The sequence below is a fragment of the Felis catus genome, chromosome A2 (assembly GCF_018350175.1).
Source record: "Felis catus isolate Fca126 chromosome A2, F.catus_Fca126_mat1.0, whole genome shotgun sequence".
In the NCBI taxonomy this organism is placed as follows: domain Eukaryota; kingdom Metazoa; phylum Chordata; class Mammalia; order Carnivora; family Felidae; genus Felis; species Felis catus.
Genome location: NC_058369.1, coordinates 59,648,126 through 59,671,735, shown reverse-complemented (window position 1 = coordinate 59,671,735; position 23,610 = coordinate 59,648,126). Strand labels below are relative to the sequence as shown.

Below are 23,610 nucleotides of genomic sequence, written 5' to 3'. Positions count from 1 at the left end.
TTATCTCATAGCCCTTTTCCCCATTTTGTATGTGGGTCGCACCCTTCCTAGTTCCCAACTGCCCCCATGCATCACCACTGGCCGCCCAGGACTCTGGCCTCCCGGCCGCACCATCACCCACCTAACCCACCCCCTCCTGCCTGAAGAATATTCCCACAGCATTAGATTCAAAGCGACGGTGAACATCTTCTGGCTAGTTATTTGTACACTACCAGGCTTCTTTAAGAAGTGGGAATACCAGACAGAATGGAGTTGACATCTGTGAGGTTTTCTGAATATAAGTTCCCAAACTACGTTCCAAGGACAGTCTGGGGCCCCACCGCTCCTCTGTATACCAGCACTTGACTCAATAGTTATTTTTGGTATTGAGGAAAATGCTCAACAGCCCAATTTGAATACAAGAAAACTAAAATTACTGTGTATGTGGATTTTAAAAACATGTATTTAAACTGAATTGTTAGAAGTTCGATTAGCTACATACTCTCACTACTGTATAGCCAAATCTAAATTACCTATTGCCGCCTATACCCACTGGCTTATCCACTTACTTAAGCAAACTAATTTTTCTGGGTCTATTTTCCCACAGGTTAAAAACTGGCCAGCCTGTTTCCCAGAAAAAGTGACTAGAATTTCTAAATATAAAATACTTGAGGAGTATATTCAATTTCACATTACAAGTAGGAGCTACAATGGTGAACAAATCTGATCTTTCTTACCAGCCTTTTATTTCTTGGTCATTCACCCATCTTTCTAGAAAGCCGCAAAAGATCCTGGCAACCAACCCAGTGGGTCTCCATTCAATGCCTACCTCAGTAAAACAAGCCTCAGAAAGCCAGAAGCTTCTGACAGTCTTACTAACAAAGCCAAAGAGTTGTAAGGCATCCACACCTGGAGGACATAGACGGGCAAATCGACAGCCAACAGGGGGTGGAAGGCGGAAGGCTGCGGGCTGAGAACCAATGGTGAGACGGCTTCACCTGAGGGGTCGTCCTGGGGAGGCAACAGCACGTGTTTCATTTACCAGCCATGGCAACATTCCTTGCCTTGGCCTGAGGAGTCCCTGTCAGTGTGCTACACCCACCCACCCCGGATTCCAGGCAGGGCAACACGGGGAGCCACGTGAGGCCTGAGGACCCAGCAGTAACTGGAACTGGGTAGGGGGCTGCCTGCCCTTCCTCCTGGTCCTCAGCCTCTCATCTTGCTCCCAGCTGGAGACCCATACCACCTGCCATCTGGCTGTCCCCCGCTCCCAGGCCCTTTCCCTGGAGCTCCCCCCAACTCAATACCGCCCCTCAGTCTCGGCTGTTTCTCAATATTGGCGGAGGCTCCCAGCCCCTCCAGCTCTCCAGTGGCCGCCTCACCCTACACAGGAAGGCCCCCCTCTGCCCCAGCCCACCGTCGAGAAGGGATAAGAGGGCACAGGTCTCCTGCAAGGGGGAGGCTCCTAGGACCCTAATCATGCAAGTAAGAAAAGGGACACTGGCTACCATTTCAGCTTCATTGGCATGCCTGGCCCACAGCCCCGCCACTCAACTCCTGGTGCCGGTGCCACTGTCAACACCATCATTCCCACTTCTTAGACAATAAAACTGAGGCCCGGCGTACGTAAGTAGCTTGCCCCAGACAACACTAGCTGGAGAGGGAAAGGCAGAGAATCAAAAGTGAGTTTTCTCCACCTCAAAGCTCACACCTTCTATCGGGTGTCTCTTAAACAGCAGCTCCTCCCTTTGCAACGGGCGCCTTTTCTGCAACGGTGCCAGCTTTCCTGGGGGAAAGCACCTTAAACATAAAGGCTACGTCCTCCGTCGCGCTGAGCACCCCCCACACACAGGGGCGCCAAGCTGCCTGAGGAAGCCCCTTCCGCCCCCCCACTGAGAAGACAAGTGAGGTCTGGGGAAGGGCAGGCAGGGGAGGGTGAGGAGTCAGGCACCACAAGGCGTCCTCTGGCCAGCCTCGGGCAGCCCTTACGACTGCTAGGAGGCCTCAGGCAGGAGTGGGGCACGGCACCCCCACTTCACAGAACTCCAAGTGAGGTGTGGCACGCAGACCGCACGGGGGCAGTTCAGACACTGAAGCGTCGATCCTCGTAAGGATGAAAGCTCGGACAAGTACAGAGAGACAGGACAGGAGGACAGGAGGAGCTGGGGTGACAGAGCGATCATCCAGTGCTTGGGATGGTTAGAAGTCGAGAGGCGGTTAGAAGTCTCTCAGTTCCTGAGAGGAAGGAGCACTGGACAGCTGCAGGCCCAGGGAGATGCAGCCTGAAGCCTGGCCCCCGGCTGCCGCCCGGCCAGCGTCCTCCTGGCGACCAGTGTCCTCCTGGCTCGCTGGGTCTTACCTGCAATAACTGGACCTGAACACACGGCATCCCGGCTGCTGGAGTGGGTCCTGGCAGACCTCCACCAGGTACCACAAGGTTCCCACACAACCAACCGGTCTGGCTTGCGTGCAAGTGAGTAGGACTGACTTTGCCACCTTTCGTCTTCCTCTGAGCAGACCCCGAGGCTCCTGAAATGAAACAGACCAGCCACATGCAATATACAGTGTGACTGCGCAGGCCCCTGCCCTCACGGGGGCCCCACTCTGGGGCCACGCGGTCCCGTTGTCGAGGTGCACGGCTCTGCAGGCTTAACACGAGTCAACAGGGAGAGTCGGCGGGGTTAAGAGACGAAAAGAGCCGAGATTATGATCAGAAAGTTTAGCAAACTTACACACGTCTCCTGGACGTGCAGCAATCAGACCCCAAGTGCCCATTTCTTGGGGGGGGGGGTGCGGAGGCTCCTCCTTACCCTGCAACCCCAACACTGCAGGCACACAGGAGACCCGACACCGTGGCGCACAACCACTGCGCGGAGCAGCAGGACCACAGAAGCGGAGAAGGGAAGAAAGCGGCCATCACACCCCACCCTCGGGCACCACAGCATGTGCCCAATCGCTGCCAAATCCTTCAAGCTGTTTTCTGTCCGGCTTCCTCTGCGAGAGTCATCGCCTCACTGATTTCATAAAAACACGCTTTTCAAAATACTTAAGTACAAAGAAGAAACGATCCGGACGCCCAGAAAGGGGTTTTCTAACACCCATGTGGCTTGTGAGCAGGGGGGAAGCCCCAGAGACCAGCAGCCTGGATTCAAATCCTGGCTCCACCAAAGACTCTGGTACCTGACCTTGGACAAGAAACCTAAGCTCCGGCCTCAGTGTTCCCTACCTGTGACATGGGAACAATACTCCTTAGTTTGGGAGTTCTGGGAGGATTAAATAAGTACGTGATACGAGTTGAGAACAGTGCCTGGGTCACGGTAAGTGGCAAGGAATTTTAGGTACTGTTGATTGCTGTGTACAGACAGCCCTGGACACGTGTACATGAATGGCTTCAGAAAGACAGTTTTACAATGAGTATCGCACAACTTCATGTTAGTAAAAGCATTTGCTTCTGTTGAATTTAATAAAATGAAAAGGAACAAGTGAAACTGAACAAGTGAAACTGAAGGACTTGCTGAACGTCCAGAAAGCAATTTCCTCATGAAAATTTCTAATGACCTAATGGGAAAAGAGGAAAAACATGAGAGGCTGCATTCTTCCTTTAGGTCTCGTACTCTGAGTTTCCATTTTAAACGGGAACGGTCAACTCTGGCACACAAGACGGGCCACCCCCGTTGGCAGCGAGTTTTCCTTTCACCTTGATGCCAAAACCAGCCTAGAGGGCCCAACTCTGGAGCCGCGCTATGTGCTACCTGTGTGCACCCCACCGCTGCCTGCCTGATCCTGCCCATCACCCTCGCGGTGTTTCCCGCACGCCCAGTGCACCGGACTGGCAGGAAACTCCAGGATGATGTCTCCTTAACCCTCAGCACTTGACAGACTCAGCTCGGGGGGAGGTGGGGGGGGGGGCCTGTAGGCCGCAGTGTGTTTCCGCCCACGGCGTGCTCTTTCCCTCTGGGTGTCTGAGGGATTCATCTTTGTGGAAAGTCTCGGTTTTCCCCGGGGGCACATTTAGTGCCCCCCTTCACTGCAGGGAATCGCAGTTCCATTACAGCCCTGAGTACTTCCTTCTCGTTTCCGTCTGCCAGGTTCTCTGCCTCGGGGAACCCAATCCCTCCTGCTGGATTAGCTCTGGCTGTTCTCCATGCTCCTCCTAACTGCTCTGCGTGCTTTCAGACAGCAGAGCAAGGCTGGGACAAAGGTGAGGAAGCAAGGCAAGGTGCTAAGGCGCGGGATCCACTCGCTCTTCTTTAACAGTAAAGAAATTCCATGTCACTTCCTATTCTCCCTGAACATGCTTGATATTCCACTCCACTCTGGAATTTTACCTGACGCACTGTTCTGCTTTGAAGTCTTCAATGACCCTAGCATATCTCCCTGAGATAAAAAAATATGTACATAAATTAAAATTTTAGGGGCGCCTGGCTGGCTCAGTTGGTTGAGCGTCCGACTCTTGATTTTAGCTCAGGTCATGATCCCAGGGTCATGGGATCAAGCCCTGCATTGTTGGGTTCTGCACTGAGCATGGAGCCTGCTTGAGATTCTCTCTCTCTCTCTCTCTCTCTCTCTCTCTCTCTCCCTCCCTCCCTCCCTCCGCCCCTCTCCCTGCTCACACACTCTCTCTTAAAACTAACTAAATTAAATTAAATTAAATTAAATTAAATTAAATTAAATTAAATTAAATTAATTTTAGGGGTGCCTGGGTGGCTCAGTAGGTTGAGTGTCTGACTCTTGATTTAGACTCAGGTCATGATCTCATGGTTCATAAGTTCAAGTTCCGTGTCAGGTTCTGCACTTACAGTGCAGAACCTGCCTGGGATTCTCTCTCTCTCTCTTTCTCTGCCCCTCCCCTGCTCGTGTGCATTCTCTCTCTCTCTCTCTCTCTCTCTCTCTCTCTCTCTCGCTCGTGTGCATTCTCTCTCTCTCTCTCTCTCTCTCTCTCAAAATAAATTAATAAACTTTAAAAAGATAAAATTTTAGTTTAAAAATTTATTTCAATATACTTTCTAGGAGTTAAAATCATCTGAAAACCTGTATCACCATTGCAATTAGTAACACAAACCCAACCAAAATAACAGAACATACTAGAATCTCTGATAATTATGAAATGTTAAAAATAAAATTGTACTGATGTATCGAGAACAGTGTGACGGCCTGTTTTCCAGGAGGCTCATGTGGCTGTGTGTATTACTCATTGCTAGACTCAAACGGGGTCAACATACATTTTTGCCAATTAAAAAAACATTACAGATAAATGCTTGTGTGCTTTAAATGTAATTTCATCACAATTATAGCACCCTGCAGCTGCAAATTCAGCTCCTTTGGGCAGCTCAGGGCAACTACACGAATGAGTGCGAGCACCCCGGTCAGCGTGCACCGTCAGGATGGTGCCTGTTTCTCACAAAAGGTCCAATTTCATTTTTCAGGTCAAACAAACATATTGCAACATGGATCAAGGGATGTTATGAAAATCACTATGAAGGAAAGCACCAAGTAATGTACCTTTTTAAGCTACTTTTAAAAGCAAGATTTAAATATGTGTATCTAATACTTACTAGCCAGCTCTATAAGATAAAAGCAAGGTCATTCTGAGCCACTCCTCATTTATTTCACAATGATTCAATGACAAGTGCGTAGGCCACACTCTATCTTACCTATGAAGCAAGAAGTATGATCAAAGCATCGTATCTCGTCAAAACATGTGCTAGCCTGTATGCCATGCAACTAGGGGGAAATGAAGTAAAAATGCTGAGAACAGAATCAGAAATAGATCCCACTTAATTTTCCCAGACAACAGCATTAACATGTTTCCTTTATACCTCATGAAAGACAACAGTATTCCCTGCTGAAAAACAAGCCAGTAACTAGAATATGATTGTATTTTTGTTAAAAGGATGTCAGAGGTATTGATTCTGTAACAGGAAATAAGATGGACTATAACGAGAATATTCATGATACACGTAAGCTAAACTGGTTTTAGCTACTCTATTAGCACACACTCCATCTAAAAGGAATCATATACATTCTCTTTTCAGTGTGTACCTTCAAGCCAATGCCTAAGAATCTGGTAGTCCCACAGATGCCACAGTTAAACACTGAGATGAGAATCACTGTCTAACCTGGAGGGCTCTGGCACCTTCTCCGGTTAATAGTCCGTCCTAGGGATGCAGTGTCACCAGCTAAAAGGAACCGCTCAGGCTTACGTATCTGAACACTGCTGCTTTCATGGGATCCTCCTTAAAAGCAGTTCATGCTAGGACAAGAGCAGAAAGGTGGGAAAGGTGAGGGCTCTAAATGAACGCGGCTCCCACCCCCACGGCCCCTTCTACACTGTATCTTGGTACAGAACCTCTCAACATGGCCCCCTACCAGAACCCATGCACGAGAAATGCCAAGCTGGCAAGAGTGCCTCAAGGCAGTCTTGACGCCTGTGTGAGTTAATCCATACACGATGCCTCCACGAAGCCAGCACTCTCAGGTGTTCTGGGTCTGGGGCTCTGGAAGAGCTTTTATATAGGCCCTAAGGTGCTGCGCCACAGGGAGCTTGGTGGAGGGATGGGACTCGCTGTCATGAAGGAAAGGCGGACAGGAGAGCCTGCAGAAGTCCTAGACCCAAATGCACAGTCTTAAACTACAAATGGAAGATGACGATCTGAAAGCAGGTTCCCTTCCAACTAGCCATGCTCGCCTCCCCTTCCAAGTCTTCTCATCCATCCAAGGTCCTGGAGCCGGGCCAAGGGCTCCCATCAGCACCCTGAGGAAGCTGCGAGGGAAGGTGGGCCATAAGAGGGAACCTGAGCCCACACACTGAGCGCCCAAGCACTTGACCTCTAGACTCCCTGCTCAAGAGAAAAAACACCTTTACCTGCTGGAGCCATCGGCACAGGGTGCTGGGGTACATGGCCCCAAATGATACACTGTGCTATCTGGTAATGTGCCATCAACATGTAAAACAGCTGAAAATGAATTACACACTGCCTGAGTTAGTTATGCAAGCCCACCAATCCACGGATGCTTGAAGGCCTACAGCCAACACATGGAACCCCATGACGGCCATGCGGCCGCCCTCACTAGTAAAGATGCCATGACACTACGTGTAACGTGACTTAATAAACCGATCTCAAGAAAAACTAAAGAATCCCTTTCTCACAGTGGAAATCCAGAAACCTTTAAAGGGCAAGTCATCTTCATAATGAATGAATTTTGCTTCGATAACCTCAACACTGATCCGAAACACTGGTTTTGTGCTCAATAACTTGAAAGAGCCGGGAGAGGAGAGAAGGAGAAATCCAGCCGGCAATTAAGTTCCTAGTTAAGTAGACCTAAAAAGAGAATCCTGCTCGGGCATGAAATAGCCAGGTGAGCCGGAGTGCACAGCGAACTGTGGTGCAGCATCACCTCACCTCACAGAGCCATCATCAGAATTAGGTGAGACCAGCAGCAGAGCCTGGCTCAGGCAAGGTGCTCCACACATCTTCTGGAGATGCCCCTAGGCTAACAGCTACAGAACCCAGTGCCATCCCAAGCACGTGCCATCCTCGCCCCCAGGAGGGATGTGCAATGGAGATGGTCAGCTCCCTATCCTACACACCGCTGGCTCAGAGGGCTCCTTCCCCCCACCAGGTGTGTAGCGGGGAGCATGATGAACTTTGGGCTCATGCAGGCTTTCTCTGCTGGGCATCCTCACTGAACCACAGAACACAGTGAACTATCTGAGTGCCTATTGCCCAATTCTCCTAAGGATGGGAGGCTAGACCCATCACATACCCTGTATGGTGGCGGGCACTGGGGCTTCATGCTTTCACACTTCCTGTTGTTTAGTTCTACACGGTTGTTAAAGGATGTACCACAAGAACATGTTTATTCACAAGAAAAAATGTTCGTGCTTAATAGCAACAAGCAGGTAAGAAATACACGTGTATCATTTCTTCAAAACAAGTAACAGGTATAGTTTAGACACGTAGGGAAATGTTTAACATCAAAACGCTGGAAGTGGTTTTCCCTGGGTGGTGGAGCTGCCGGGGAAGGTACGTTAAGAAATCCATGATTTTTCCCTAAGAGCATACCAACATTACCGGAACCCCTGACGGAACGTGCACCCTCGCACGTCTGTGCTCCGGCTGTCCCCACTTGTCTGGGGGCCTTGCTCTCCACCAGAGCACTGGCTGGCTTTCGTCACGGACACCCTTCAGCAGGCCTGGGTCACCTCCAGCACAGTAGTCTCCCTGCCCCATCAATTCTTTTTCGAAGCCCGTGTGGAGATTTTAACTAAGTAAGTCTTCCAAATGAACTTAAACCTGACGGGTATTTTTTTTCCTTTTAAAAAGTTCCTTTTGGGGGGCGCCTGGGTGGCTCAGTCGGTTAAGCGTCCAACTTTAGCTCAGGTCATGACCTCAAGCCCCCGAGTCAGGCTGTCTGCTGTCAGTGCAGAGCCCGTTTCTGATCCTCTGTCTCCCTCACTCTCTGCTCCTCCGTCACTCGCTCTCGAAAATCAACATTAAAAAAAAAGTAATAAAAAGTTCCTTTGGGGGTACCTGGGTGACTCAGTTGGTTAAGTATTCAACTCTTGGTTTTGACTCGGGTCATGATCTCACGGTTTGTGGGTTTAAGCCCCACATTAGGGACAGCACAGAGCCTGCTTTGGGATTCTCTCTCTGCTCCCACCCCCTCAAAATGAACAAACTTAAAAACTAAAATAAGAAATAAAAGGCTCCTTTGGGATTTTAAAGGAAATGAATAAAAAATGTAAATTAACAGTACGAATTGAGTGTTCCATCCAAGTACACAGTAAGCTGTAAACAGGCCCTTATCCAGGCGCAGCATATCTGTCACTAGTAATTCTGATACTTTATTACTTTCATTGCCATTATGAGTGACATCTATTTTTCAGTATTGTTTTTCCGATTATTCTGATAGAAAAGCAACTCATGTGATATATGCAAACATTTTTTATACAATTAGCTACTGGTTTACCCTTATTTGTAATTATTTGAGTCTATTCCCTTGGGTTTTCTAAGCCTGATAATCATCACTGATGGGCAATCACATCTTCCTATTGATTTTTCTCTAAAGTTTCCATAAAAACGTCCAATGTTATTGTAGTGCTGGTGTGGCTGCATCTTCTGATTATAACGGGAACAGGTTCCCCACTGAAAATAATGTTGACTGTTTTTCTGACTTGCTCTCCATTATTAGGGAAATCTTTTTAGTTCCTAGTTAAAGGTTTATGATTTTTGAAAATCAACAATGATGAGTTTTATCTACTGCCTTGTTTGGCATCAGTGAAGATCATGCGGTTCGCCTCTGGCTCTCTGATGTGGCAAATCATACTGACAGCTGCCTAACCGTGACCCACGTGGAACCCTACACAAGCCCTAGTCATCTGGAATTCAGTGGCTGGTATTTTACTCAGGGGTTCTACACCCACTTCACTCGCTAAAGACGAAACGCTCTTTTCTTATGTGTAGTACAACTAGCAGGCTGACTGAAGGTTCTGGAGCCAGTCGGCCTTGGGTGCCCCACCCCGGTGCGGCCATCCATCAGCTGTGCAGCCCCGTCAAGTCAATCTCTCTGTGCCTCAGCTTCTTCATCCAGAAAGTGGAGCATCAGCGCTTACATCTCATAGGGTTGCTGTGAGCAGTACATCAGAACAATGTTGGGTATATGAGCTTCGATGAACTATTACGCCTCGGTCAGGCGTAGCTCTGGGGTATGCTAACTGAATGCCTCTTATTTGAAATGTGGCCGGTGATTAGCTGTTCATGGTTTACCGTTCTTTCAAATACTGCCTGGATCTTTACTTCATTAGGTACTGGGCTGTAACGGCAATCCTCACCATGAAGCTTACGATTGCTGCCTGTGTCCTAAGCACACATACGTATGTTTTCCAGGGACCTACAGATGAAGCTACAATCAGAATGCAATGATGAAGCAGTAGAGCGTACCCTGGAAATACTGAGAGGGCCAGTACCAAGAGATCTCGAAAAAGGTTTGGGATAATCTAGCAGCCATAATGCAGTCATCATAGCCCTTATGAAACTGTCCATAGAGGATTAGTCAGGGGCCCATCAGGGCCCCAGGAACACTCTAGGTAAAACACCCAGAGGGATTCCACGCAGACGATGGGGTACACCAGTGATAGCACACTAATGAGCAACCACCTAAGTTGGCACAGCAGGTAGGCACCACCACCTCAGAATCCAGACGAGGGACAGTGCCCAGGAGCCAGAACTATATCAGGGTCAAGGGCTGCCCAGCAAGAACTGGGACCGCGGGGGAAACACAGCCATTGTCATAAAACTCCTACCAAAGCAGAGCGTGAGCAAGGTCCCGGTTCCTCCTTCCTCCCTCCACCTAATCCCCTGCCAATGCTCCTGCTGGCCAACCTAGGCTAGGAGTCTAGGAAAGACAGTCCTGAGGTCGTGAAGGTCAAACTGGCAAGCTGGAAAGGAGGACTCTAATGGTTCACATGAAAAGGCTGTCCAGGAGCTCCCAGGGTGACAGAGAAACGGGGGCAGGATTTGGGGACAGAATACGCCTCCATGTACCATCCAGAGTTCAGGACCACCAGACCACACACATCTGGCCTTGGCTCCCACCCCTGCCCGCTGAACTCCAAAACCCAGCGGACTGGAGCCACATACACATGAAGTCCTGCCACTGTTTTCCTTATTTTGCTCCAATAAAAACTAAATGAATGTACAGAAGCACATGCTGTGATGAGCAAGACATACATGCTACTGAACTAACCACTGGGTCCTCTAATCAGCACTGGGCTAAGTGTTTTACTTAGAATCCTTTACCATAAGAATCCTCACGGGTAATCCACACAACCACCTGGAGAGGCAGGTCCTGTACTGTCCCTCGCAACAGAGGAGGAGGCTGCAGCCGAGGGGCCAGACACCTGCCCAAAGCCACTGCAACCAGAGGAACAGACCTCAACCCCATCCCTGACCCCCACGGTGGTGCTCCGATCCCTAGCCACTTAGCGCTGTCACGAGTCACCGCACATGGCGGCATGGATATAGCACAGCTCTCCGAAGTGTGGCAAAGCCAATCACATCTTCTATGCTGCACGAAGGCCCCTCCTCACAAGGATCAGGAACCTGCCAGAGAGGGCTTTCGGCAGGCTGCCAGGGTCAGACTTCCATGCTCACTTGACAGCAAGGTGGGAGGACCTGCAGGGGGAGCAGGCGTCTACCAAGGAGACAGAAGGGGAGGGAGACACCCGCTCCAGACGGGAACAGCACAGGGCACGCTCTGTAAAGGTAACAGAAACAAAACAAAGGACAGCAGCTAGTCAGTAGAGGGCAGGCCTGTACGACCAGGACTGAGAAGAGCCTCATCACCAGCTCACCGCTGGGTGCAGGACACCTCAACTCCCAGCCTATTCGGGGACAGGGGTCACAATTCTCCACCACCACCACCACCACCACCACCATCACCACCACAGGAAGTCCGCTGCCCCCAAGCCCCTTTATCTGCTTCAGATCTCCGGCCATACCAGCTCTTCAAACCATCGCTCTAGTCCAGGAAGCAAACGGAACCTGGGCCCCAAGGGATGGGCGCGGCCCCTGCCCACAAGTGTACTGCCAGGAGGCTCCCTCTCCGAAGAGCTGCTCAAACACGCTGTGCTTACGCTAACCTGCACAGTCTAACCCTGGGTAGGTGAAGGTCAGCGGTGCAGAGGGTACTGCCATGGACAGCTGAAGCAAAATCATCCTAAGGACAAGACCAGGTGGCCTCCCTCCCCATACCCACCCTCCCCCCGTCTGCAATCCACTTTGCTCCCCCATCACGGGTCACGCCGGCCACCCTGGGCGCCTACATGGAGCCTACGGGGTGTAAAACAGCCCCAAGTGATCCTGACACACATTCTCCCACACCACCAGGGAGCATTTACTCCAGCCGCAGTCCAGACTCCCCATCCACCCTGCCGGGGGCCTTCATGACGCTCAAGTTCATAATCCACTCTTGCAGGTCCAAAGTCTGCGTGAATGTTCCCAGAATTCTCTTCTAGAAAACAGGCTGTAACTGAGGCATGTCCTCAGTTAACGGCCAGCCCGCGCTGGGGCCTTTCTCCCGTCTTCCCTTAGTGTGGCTCTCCTACTCTCAGCACGGCAGCGCGGGAAGAAATGGAAGGAGCCTAGTGACTCTGATGCCTAAAGATTTTTGCTTTAATGTGGGGGGGGGGGTGGGGAATGTGTGTACATGTATTTTAAAAAACAGATTTTTGACTTAATTTCAGGGCTTAATCCAACCCAATTAATCAAACATTCCAGTGGCACAGACTGACCAGTGGCAGCAAGCACAGCATCTCACCTGGCCGTCCACCCGCAAGCCCATCTTCCAATGTGGGATGAGCTGGCTGTGCTGAAGGAGCCGCAGAGGGCCCCACCCCGTGCTGCCAGGCCCTCATCTGTTCCTTACTGCTTCCGTCACCCCCTTCTGGGAAGGGAGACCAGTTCCAGACTCCATGTCTTGGTTTACAGGTAAAGCAGCTGGGGAGCTCACCCAAGTGCCCCAGGTGTGACCCCCGCCCCCGCAAAGCCTCCACTGGTGTGCTCCATCCTGGCAGAATAGCTGTTCCACCTCCCACGACTTAAACTGGGGGTCGATATTTATTAATTACATAATTAATGTATTTTCAAGTACAAAAAATAAAAATGGTGAAAATGATTTAAAAACCCATAATCTTAACACTCAAGAAAAACCACTATCCATGCAAGGATATTTGTTTGCTCTACCATTTGTGTTTCTATGCAAATACATGCACAAAATGTGTCTGTCAACGACACACTCGGCTTTTCTTACAAAACCTATGCACAACGTGTGCTTTGCTGGCGTAATAATTATGAGCTATAAATATTTAGTAGTACACAGCTCCACACTGGGCAGCAGCTGACATGTGGGCCCTTAACGTAGATCCCTGGATACTTCCCTGAGAAAAGTCCCAAAATAGTTATTTCATGATTGAACGTTACGCAGATCTTTTGGCTCTCGAAAACAGTATCAAATGACCATCCAGAAATGTCACACTGTATCCCCAGTGAGACTCTCCCCAGCACAGCCCGGGAACGCGTTCCTCGCGCCCCCGTGTGGGCTCTGGGTGTCCTCGCCTCTGAGTACCGAGCACACCCCTCTGATGACGAAGGGGACGCCTCCTCGGGTCAGCCGCCTTCTGCACAGCGCTTGCTCGGGTCCCCTACCCCTTTTCCTAAGGATGCTTTCATCTTTCTTATTATTTCATGCTGTGTCTGTTCATTCAAAACCTTTCCGCGTCCGCGGATCTCTAAGGCCTGTGCCTCTGCTCTGCTCTGGGCATCTGTGCCCCATGAGCGTGCTCCCCAGGGAGAGCGGCGTGGCGGCCCGGGCGTGAGGCCGGCTGCTGAGAAGTGTCTACCTTAGAGAGCTATCGTGAAGACCAAACGCGAGCTGAACCACAGAAAGCACACAGCTGAGAACAAAGTAGGCACTGGCTATCCGAACAGCTTTCCATGCCTTTCAAATTCCTTAAAGCCCTCATCTTCGTTCTTTATCCTGCACGGAACCTTAGTGTTTCTTCCCAAAAGGCCATCACTCGTTTGCCATAATTGGAAGAACCATATTGACGCGCACAAAGAAGGACGGCCACAGGCCTGTTTATCAACGTGCGTCCCTCTGTGTCCTGGCCTAAGGCCACGGCTCCACCACGGTTTTCATGGCTGCAGCTTGTGAGGCATCCCCAGGCAGAGGGCACATCCTCCAGGTCAGTGTCCCACGTGTCCTCAGGAACCTCTGCCCCTAGGTTCCTATACAAGTGCTCTGAAATCTCCACGGAATTTCAGATAGAATTGTGTTAAAGCCTGCAGGAAGAGTCCGCCTGACTGCTGTAAAGGTGGCTTTCTCTTGAGCACTCCACTGCTGTTAGCAAATCTGGATGGCTCCATCAAGACAGCTCCAGCATTTACCCACCTCTCCCTGCCAGCAGCCACGATCTGCCCTGCTGGGGACAGCAAGGAACCCCTACCTGCTCTCCTTGACCCTTGACCTTAGGGTTTACTTTCAAAAGAGCAGCTGGAATGATCCTTTTAAAAATATGTCACTTTCAGAAGGCACCTGGGTGGCTCAATCGGTTAAGCATCTGACTTCAGCTCAGGTCATGATTTCACAGTTTGTGGGTTCGAGCCCCTCATCGGGCTCTGTGCTGACAGCTCCGAGCCTGGAGCTTACTTCAGATTCTGTGTCTCCTTCTCTCTTTACCCCTCCCTGCTCACACTCTGTCTCTATCTCAAATATAAACAAACATTTAAAAAAATGATTTTTAATAAATAAATAAAAAGGTGTCACTTTTCTAATTATGTCTTCATGTTTCCCCATCTGACTGTGAGCAAAAGCCAAAGTTCCAGCACAGCCCCAAGCAGCCTGGCCTCCCACCTGCTCTCTGATCACTTCCGTAAAGTGAGCCTCCTCACTCTGACAACAGAGGCCTTTCCACTGAGAGCACCCTCCAGCCTCAGGCTGGCAGGGGCTGTCCCTTTGCCCACATCTACCCACACAGCTATTTCCCTTCCTCCCCTCCATCAAGGGTCTCCTCCTCTGTTGAGGCCTCCGTCTACCCTATTTGAAAACTGCAAACCAACACAGACCCCTTTCCTTGTTTTAGTCACATTTACCGTTTGAGTTACTGTTTTTGTTTATCCAAAACTCCCCTCAACTCCACCCCCAACCCCAACTCCCACATCAGAATGCAAGCAGTGATGCCCATGTTATGTACCTGTCCCTGCATGGCAGGCAGCAAGGATGTGTATCAAAAGGAAGGAGTCACCACATTTGAGAACATCATCTTTTCTCTGAGTCAAGTTTTGTTGTCTTCTTCTCTTCCTCCTCCTTTATGTCCTACCCACTCACAAAATTTCCCCCTGGTTGCTCCGGAATTTTTGTCACTACTGTGAATGTGGTATTTTCTCCACTGTATTTCCTAACTAGCCACATCGGACACTTCTCATAATTACACGTTTATGTTATAAGCAGTTACTTACATGTCTTTAAACCAAAGAGTTTATTAAGTTTTCTTTTGTTTTCCAAGTAATTTTTACTTTCTAATCTACCACACTATGGTCAAAAACATGTACTACCAAATTAGGTTCTTTCCCCTAAAGACTTTATGGCTTTCCTAATTTGTTCAGTTTAATTTTGATAAATATCCCATGGTTATGGAGTAGGACCTACGAAATCAACTTTATTAACCCCATTGTAAATATCTTTCATATGTGTATTGTTTTATGCTTAATTTGCAAATAATGAGCTAAATTACCCATTTCCAATATTGGTAGGTTTTCATTTACCCAGTTCTAGATTTCCACCACTTTTTACTTTATCTTATTTGGTATTATAAGTTTCATATAAATATTCACATAATGGTTATTCATATAACCGTTATATTCATATATAAATATTCACAAAAATGTTATAAATCTTAGTCTTGCTGTTGATTACATATGTGAACAGCAGCCAACAAAAGGGAAAGTCTTCTCTGCCCCAGTTGCTTTGAATTCTACGCTTCTGATATTTATGATTAACCCCTGCTTTGTGATTGTTTTATCCGGTCTTAATTTTAAGCTTCCTAAATATTCCCATCCAGGGTGTGCCACCTCTAGACAACCCGTGATAGAGATTTTCACCTTTTGGCTCTTGCCAAAAAAAAGTTAGGGCAGTCACGTGCATTTACATTTTTATTGCCACAGACACGGTTTTGCTGTTTCCTGCCTCTTCTGTTAAGTGCTATACATTCTTTCCTTTCCCCAACCTCAGAGACCAGAAAAACACACATCCATTAGTAGTCCTGATGTCGGTTGCATTAAAAAAAAAAGTTTGTTTTGCTATCAGCTTCAAGAATGAAAGTTTCTCTTTACTTTTTATATTTTTATATTTGGCAGGGGACCACAATATTAAAGATACAGAAAATGACACAATTTTACTTTCTGTACACAATAGCAACCCAAGGGGAATAGTCTTGAATTTCAGACCCTATACCTTATTTTTCCAATCATTCAGATTGCACATTTTCTAAGAATCAATACGCACACTCTGCACTTAACTACACTGACAACAATGACCCCCAACGGTGTTTAAATGGCTTAACTCCACTGAGTCCTGTTTCCCTGCAACTTCTCTTAGGCTTATTATTTTTTTGTTTATTTATTTTTGAGAGACAGAGAGAGACAGAGCACGAGCAGAGGAGGGGCAGAGAGAGAGGGAGACACAGAATCTGACACAGATTCCAAGCTCTGAGCTGTCAGCACAGAGCCTGACAGAGGGCTTGAATTCACGGACCATGAGATCATGACCTAAGCCGAAGGTGGACGCCCAACCGACTGAGCCACCCAGGCGCCCCACATCTCTTAGACTTATTACACAATAATCATTGAATCCTGAAAGCCAAAAAACTCCCAAACCCACATTTCCCCCTCTAAATCTGGTGCCAAACAATTATTTAGTGGCTAACATCTGACATGAACTCAGAGGAATATATTTAACTGAGAAGCACTGACATATTAACTAGGCATGTTAAGAAATATAGAACAGATGTACCTTATTACCATTTAAAAGGTAAAATATTCCAAGTCCAAACCTCAGCCAGCACAGGTTAACGTACATGAAGATATTCCCTGGCCCTGTCTGCTGGGAAGGCCTAGGCACAATGACACCCAGGTAGCAATGAGCAACAACCACAAAGAGTGCCCTGACCTTGGTTTCTGAAACCATTTTCCAATAAAAGGAGAAGTGGCTGAAAACTGGGCTGGGGCAGGGAAAATATAAGACAGTGCCACAAGTTAGGGAAATGCCCCTAAAAAAAAAAAAAAAAAAAAAAAAAAAAAAAAAAAAAAACAGGGCATGTTGAAACAGCACAAGAATCCTGGGGCACCTGGGCGGCTCAGTGGGTTAAGCGTCTGACTTCGGCTCAGGTCATGAACTTGCAGTTCGTGGATTCAAGCCCTGGTCGGGCTCTGTGCTGACAGCTTGGAGCCTGGAGCCTGCTTTGGATTCTGTGCCTCCCTCTCTCTGCCCCCTCAAAAATGAAGATCACACTGTCTCTGTCTCGCTCTCTCAAAAATAAAGATGAGAGAAAGAAAGAAAGAAAAGAAAGAAAAGAAAGAAAAGAAAGAAAAGAAAAGAAAAAAAGAAAGAAAGAAAGAAAGAAAGAAAGAAAGAAAGAAAGAAAGAAAGAAAGAAAGAAAGAGAGAGAGAAAAGGAAGGAAGGAAGGAAGGAAGGAAGGGCACAAGAATCCAACTGAAAGAGCTGCCAGGAGCCAGAGCTGGAGCAATCTGAGCAGCAAATAAATACTGATAATACTGATTATCGTCCAGTACTCCTCACAATAACCTAAAGGATAATAAACACCTCTGAGTCCACACTAATGTAACCAAAACATAAATGAGGGAGAAGAGACCACTTTCCCTTAGAGAAGTACAGGGATGAGGGAGAAAGAAAATCACCACTAGAACACCACAGTAACAAAGTCCACCCTCAAGTGCTGAATGAGGGGAGGCTTAAGGAGAAACAGGATATTTGCATGAGCGCAGGAGCAGATTAACCTTGCCCAAGGACAAGTCTGGCCTTTGCCTCTCGATCCTGAAAAGAAATCGCAAGGTCCCTGGAAGGTCCAGCCTGGTAAGTGTGTCTACCTGGGAGCCCTCAGGCACTTCAGACAGTCTACCGACGTGATTTATAGTGGAGGTCTCGGGTCACAGAGTCAGCTCAACCTTCGGAGGGGCTGGAGACTGTCAGCCACATGGACAGGCACCCATCTGTGCAATCGAGACACGATCAACGTGTGGATATGAAGGCCCAGGTGAGCTCCCCTGGTTGGTAATACTTTGTCACACAATGGGAGAAGTCAGCACTGTCTGCAAACAGGACAGACTGCCCACCAGAGGTCTGGGACCTCCATAAGGAAGAACACCTAATCACTTGCAAGGGAGTTATGCCACCCGCCAACAACTGACCCACTGGATCAAAGCTCAATTAGATCCAGCCTCTAGATGGGATCACTGATTTATAGGAACCAGAGAAGACAGAGAAACCGGTTAATCTCCAGCACAGTGGTGCAACCAGCCAAATCTAGACTGGCCAACTCCGCGGGACAAACCACCCAGATTCTCCCACAAGCACACGGGACAAAAATGGAGGGAGAAACCTACAGATGACAAAGAACATTAAGAAACATATCAACCAATAGTAATATGAGGCTTACTTGGAATGTGATTCAAGCAAATAGCTATAAAAATCATTTACAACGTTTGAGACAACTGAAAATTTGAACACTTGCAAAATATTAAGGAAATACTGTTAATTTTTAAAGAAGTGATAAAAAAAAAAAAGAAGTGATAACATCATATGGGTTTGCTTTTTAAGTGTCATTGTTTAAAAGATAATGTGGAACGATTTAAAAAATTAAAAAGAAGTAAAACCACCTCTACAGATAAAAACAATTAAAAATAAAAGTACCTCCACAGATGCCACCCAAAAGCAATGCAGTCAATGTAACATGTACCATACACCTGAATGTTCAGGGTCCTTTGTCCTTCAAGTGGAGGTTACCGATCGGGTTAAACAGAGGCATCTGCTTCCCTTCACCGACTCTGCCTAGCAGGTGCTAGATTCTTCCACTCTATGGACGTCCTCTACCACCATATACTTGCTTCTATTATCTCTACAAGTGCCATGGGGACACTGTGTGACCGCTGTGGAGGTAACCCTTCCCCAGTCACAGGGAACAGGGCCACGAACAATATTCGCTGTAGGGCACTATCTGCTTTAAGAAAACGGATTAACAGAAAATAGGGAGTGATTTTAAAGAAGCTATGATATTAAGAAAGATACAAACTGTACTGCTAACCGTACATACTCTTTGATATTCTTCAAATAAATTTTAGACAAAGAGACACATGAAACACTCGAAAAACGGTACTAGAAGTCGTCGCTGTTTCCTTTACAGAAGGATTTTCCAGTTTCTTCACGCACAGCATCCCACCATTCCATTCTCTAGATGGACAACAGACAGATGCACGAGGCCACAAGTTAACAGGTCTTGTCGGGTCCACTCAAGTGTTTTTTAAAAATTCAACAAAGTTGCTGACGTTTTAAAATTACAAGATTTTAACATAACGCTGAACTACGCATCCACAATGCCACATGCCACCCAAGGGCCGGCTCCGCAAAACCCTGCTCCTGGGACAGCAGCAGCCCCGTCCCCAGGCTGTTCCCAATGCCACGGTCAGGGGCCAGTTGCCATCTGGCAGCAGGTTCCCACCTCCGCTCTTCTGACCCTTGGGCTGGCTGTTCTTTACCTTAGTGGCCTACTAGGCAACAGACACTGGCGTCTGCAACCGCTAACTTTCGCACAGCCTTTTCAGGTCAGCAAGACGTCTCCAGACGGATGCTGGAAATTTTGCAGTATCTTCTGGAGTTCACATAAAGGGCATTTTGGACGTAAAAGTAACACAAAGAACACAGAAACGCCTATTCCGTGTGTTTCTTCTCATTAAGGCCCAGGGTGACTCAGAGCCCTCACTCCCCCAGCACACACAGCCTCACCTGCGATGCTCCCAGCTCCTTTCTGCTTTTTTTTCTTGGCTAGTTGAATGGCTCGGGAATCAGTTCTTGCTGAGCCCCCACTTTCCTGGGACCAAAGAAAAGTGTGTCAGTCACTTGTTCCAAATGGCAAAAGAAGGGTAGTAAGGGAACTATGGAAATGTACTAAGTCTGCCTCCTGAACAGAGTAGAGTCCGATAATCTCTGAGGATCTCCAGCAAAGGTTCACCGAGAATCAAATGCTACATCCAATTACGGTGACAACTAAACAGAACGAGAGGTGGAACAATATACATGATTTTATTATCCAGAGAAGCAAAGTTTATTCCTCCAAAGTCTAAAACATATTAAAATATTTTACACAGAAACTGTTATAAAAGGAGTTACATACTTCTCTGCTGTCCGAAACAAATAACCAGCTTCCCTCGGTGGTTCAAGATTAATTAGCTGCAGCACTTCTCAACATTTTCCAGAACATGCCACACGATACTTGTACGGCAGACCTAGGGAGGTCCTATTTCATATCCCCACTACAGAAGCCGCTCTGGTGGTGAGGCCTGACTCAAAAGTTATATACACCAAAACAGTAACTACATTACCGAATTCAGGAAGTTTACTGAGGGGGCCAAACAGTATTCAAATGGGACTTCGCTTCTATAAGTTTGTGAATGTGTTGATACGAAAAAGAGTTTAATACTTATCACTACAAGAAGAAAAAGAACAGCCCTCATCAGCTCGTGGCATACCTGTAACCCATTCACCACACACCATCTGTGCTCAGAGAATCGAGGCAGCCCAACGTCACACAGCTAGCGAGAAAATGAACAAGGAGTCAGGATCAAGGTCATGGCGGCTTCTCCTGCCTCCACCCACAGTTACAGCTCCGGAGATACCGTGGTACCAAGGATCTCCTATTTCCCAAGGCACCAAGGCCCTCTACACAGGCCTGGCCTCCCCACTGATCGCTGAGCCTTGGCCATCTCCCCTCCTGGCCCAGTCACCTGGTGGTTCAGCAACTGCTGTGGCCACTTAGGCAAAGGCCGGCAAGTATGGCCATGCCGCCGCCAAGCAAGAGCCGTCAGAAAAGGTACGACCGACCGTGCCTCTCTCAGACTGAAAGGCTCCATGGTAGATGGGTTACCACATCCCTCACAATGGATTCTAATTCAAAGGATTTAATTTTTTTTTTTAAACTATGGTAAAATAGGATTTAACGTTTTGAACAACAGAAGTATCACCACCAAATTTAACCCATGCCACAAAGAAACCTATTTGATCATTCCCATCTGAGACTGAGGAAAAAAAAAAAGAGACTCTCCCCCAAGAATCTTTAATTAAATTATTTTAAATTAAATTATATTAAATGTATTAACTGACATAAATATAATTAAAAGTATATTAACTGTGGAGCCTCACAACTGGAGAGGTCCTCTTATAACCCTCCAGAAACAGAAGCTCACAAATCACTCCTTTCCTTTCTTGTTAATTCTAATTTAAAAATTTTTTTTCTCTTTTACATGGTTTTAAAGTTTCCATTAAACCTGATGTCATGATTCCTCTTCCTCTGGCCGTTAGGAAGTCTAAAGACCTCTTATCCCATGGAAAGCACAAAGGCAAGACATTTCAACGTTACGAAATACCTCATTTTTTTTTTCCAGAAAAGAAACACATCATCACAGAATCACAAAACTCAAAAGGACCTTAGAAATCATCTAGCCAAACCCCCTCATTTTAGAAATAAATGAGAATTTAAGGTTCAGACAGGATAAGTGATTTCCTCAAGGTCATAAAAACTAGTCAGTTCCAGACTCAAGATCAGAATTCAGATTTCCAGACTTGTAGTCCAGGGCTCCGTCTCTTTTCGCAAACCAGTAAGAAATGTCTGCACATGAACGATTAATCCAGAACATCCTCAAGACTGAGTGTAAGAGAAGCGAGTTACGCAGTGGTGACTGAATAGAGCACTTCATACCAAATAGAAGCTGCCGGTCCCCGCACTGAGCCCCGTGTCTCTCTGAGGACTGTGCTTGTCGGCAGGGCTGCAGAACGCCGACCGGGGCACCCCTCGGCTCCGTTCCTGCTGCCTGACAGTGTCGGGGCCAGGAGGTGAGTCCGGTTCCACTTTGATTGGAGCCAGCAGCTCCGGGCCACTGGTGCTTCCTGGTGGGGGGCTCGGAGAGGTCAATGTGGTGGTGTTGTCTGCTAAATTACCTCCTGAGGTCAAAGCCTGTGGGTCCTGACTCAAGTTCTTCACAGGCACCGCTACCAGACAGCCTAAGGCTCCTGCACTTACAGTCTGCACATCATCCATACTGAAGCTGCTCTGCTGAAGAACTGTGGCTGCTGTCCCAAGAACGAGAGGGCCGTCCAGGCTTGGAGGAATGTCACTGTGGGCCACCAACACCAGCGGGTCCATGGACCCCAAGGAACTATTATTAGCAGGGAGGGTCCCGCCAAGAGAGGAGCTCACCGAAGTAACGTCAATAGTCAAGATTCCAGAGTTCAGCGCCTCATCTGAGGCCCCCGCGGCACTCCCACCGTCCCCAGGTGCATCAGAGAAGAGGGCCGCCAGGTCTATGTTGTTGAGCTCACTTTGGCCTGGGCTGCCAAGTTCACTGTTGTGTGTAAGAGAACTCGGAGCTCCAAGCTGAGGGAAGAGATCTGAAAGAGAAACGAATACTCTGGTTGTCGTATGCCCTTTAGGAGATCATGAAGTTCTGTCTGTGTTTTGGATGTCATGCTAGCAAGTGACCCACCAAGGTAACACGTACACTTCCTGCACCTGCTGCCTGATGCATCGAAGGTGGCCACACACCAAAGAAAGGCACTGCTTGATAACCTTATCAGGCTTTTTACATACATTGTCTCAAATCCTTAAACCGACAGGGATTTCTGCGACCGGAAATAACTTGAGAGTCTACGTAATGTTTCACGAAGTCACATCAACTGGTAACAGGAAGTGGCAAGACTTGAATTCACATCTTTCTGGCTTCAAACCCAATGCTCTTTCTGGCTTCAAACCCAATGCTCTTTCTGCTACACAACATGACCTGCCCTCAAGAGGACTGTAAAACCTTCCACAGAACACAAATCTTCGGAAGTCAAACACAAGCTGAACTCTGGCTCTGAGGTATTTTTGGAATCAGCTTGTGTCAGCTCATGTCTCATCAAAATCTAGCTACCACTCCAAAACAAATTTGAGTCATCGGAGGGTGATCAGAGGGAATAAAAACTGTTCTGCCTGGAGTGCTCTGGGATCAAGGCCCTGGCTCAAGGCCCCAGCTCTAGGGACCGCAGAGAACTTAGACATCAGCCACAGGGCACCCAAGGAGCTACATTCCCTCCAAGGGGCCTCTCCTGACGGGCTCCCCTCCTCCCCACCACCACTGTATTTCCAACCTCTATCACTCCTACCTCCCCCTAGGCCATGATCACCTGGAGGTGGGGAGTCTATCTGACCCACACGGTCCCTTCAGCACCAGGCACTGGTGCCTGGCTCCTAAATAGCATTTAATGATTATAGCAAAAATAATTCTAATAAATCCCTCTTGAGTCTTAAGTGTTCATTCAGTCTCAGTTGTTGGTCATATCACTCTTTAAATATTTGAATCTTTGTCATTCAATTAAACACTTTAAACACACTTCCCTTGGAGGAATAATAAACATTAAGCATATTTTTAAAATATTTCGAGGAACACTCAAAGCAGGGATTTATACACCACTACACCCAATCAGTCACCCCAAATCCTAGGACTCTTCAAGCACCAAGCAAACAGGAAGATGGCAGCACAAAATATTTGGGAGCCAAACAGGGCCTTGAAGTTATTTCTTCCCAAGAAACTTCTACCTGAAGCTTCTAGAATGTGCCAGTGCCTGGCCAGAGGGAAAAGGCTCTCTCAGTTCTCTGGCTCTATTCCGCCTACATCAACTGTTAACTAATCCCAAACTACTTTCCAGTTGTGCACACCAGCTCCGAGTGCCTATTAGAGTTCCAACGCAAACCTATGAAGAAAATCGGCTACAGACAAATAAATTAATAACCAAATTCTGAACCT

The 23,610-nt window shown here is 47.7% G+C and overlaps 2 protein-coding genes across 11 annotated transcripts in view; one reads left to right on the top strand and one right to left on the bottom strand.

Annotated features, from left to right (window-relative positions):
- CFAP100 (cilia and flagella associated protein 100) overlaps positions 1 to 2,339 on the top strand; it is a 56,121-nt gene extending 53,782 nt beyond the window's left edge. For all 5 annotated transcript variants that reach the window (XM_045052053.1, XM_045052051.1, XM_045052055.1 and 2 more), the window contains one exon: positions 755 to 2,339. In XM_045052053.1, coding sequence (XP_044907988.1) covers positions 755 to 877 — 123 coding nt within the window. In that variant the 3' untranslated portion in view covers positions 878 to 2,339. The remainder of the gene's footprint in view (positions 1 to 754) is intronic.
- Positions 1 to 23,610, bottom strand: part of ZXDC (ZXD family zinc finger C) — a 38,064-nt gene that overhangs the window by 1,977 nt on the left and 12,477 nt on the right. For 2 of the 6 annotated variants that reach the window (XM_045052047.1, XM_006929041.5), the window contains exons 6-10: positions 21,528 to 22,216; positions 20,302 to 20,364; positions 19,559 to 19,643; positions 2,339 to 2,508; positions 889 to 990 (exon numbers count right to left, since the gene is read on the bottom strand). In XM_045052047.1, coding sequence (XP_044907982.1) covers positions 889 to 990; positions 2,339 to 2,508; positions 19,559 to 19,643; positions 20,302 to 20,364; positions 21,528 to 22,216 — 1,109 coding nt within the window. The remainder of the gene's footprint in view (positions 1 to 888; positions 991 to 2,338; positions 2,509 to 19,558; positions 19,644 to 20,301; positions 20,365 to 21,527; positions 22,217 to 23,610) is intronic. The other 4 variants (XM_045052048.1, XM_023250094.2, XM_045052049.1 and 1 more) reach the window with 3 other exon arrangements.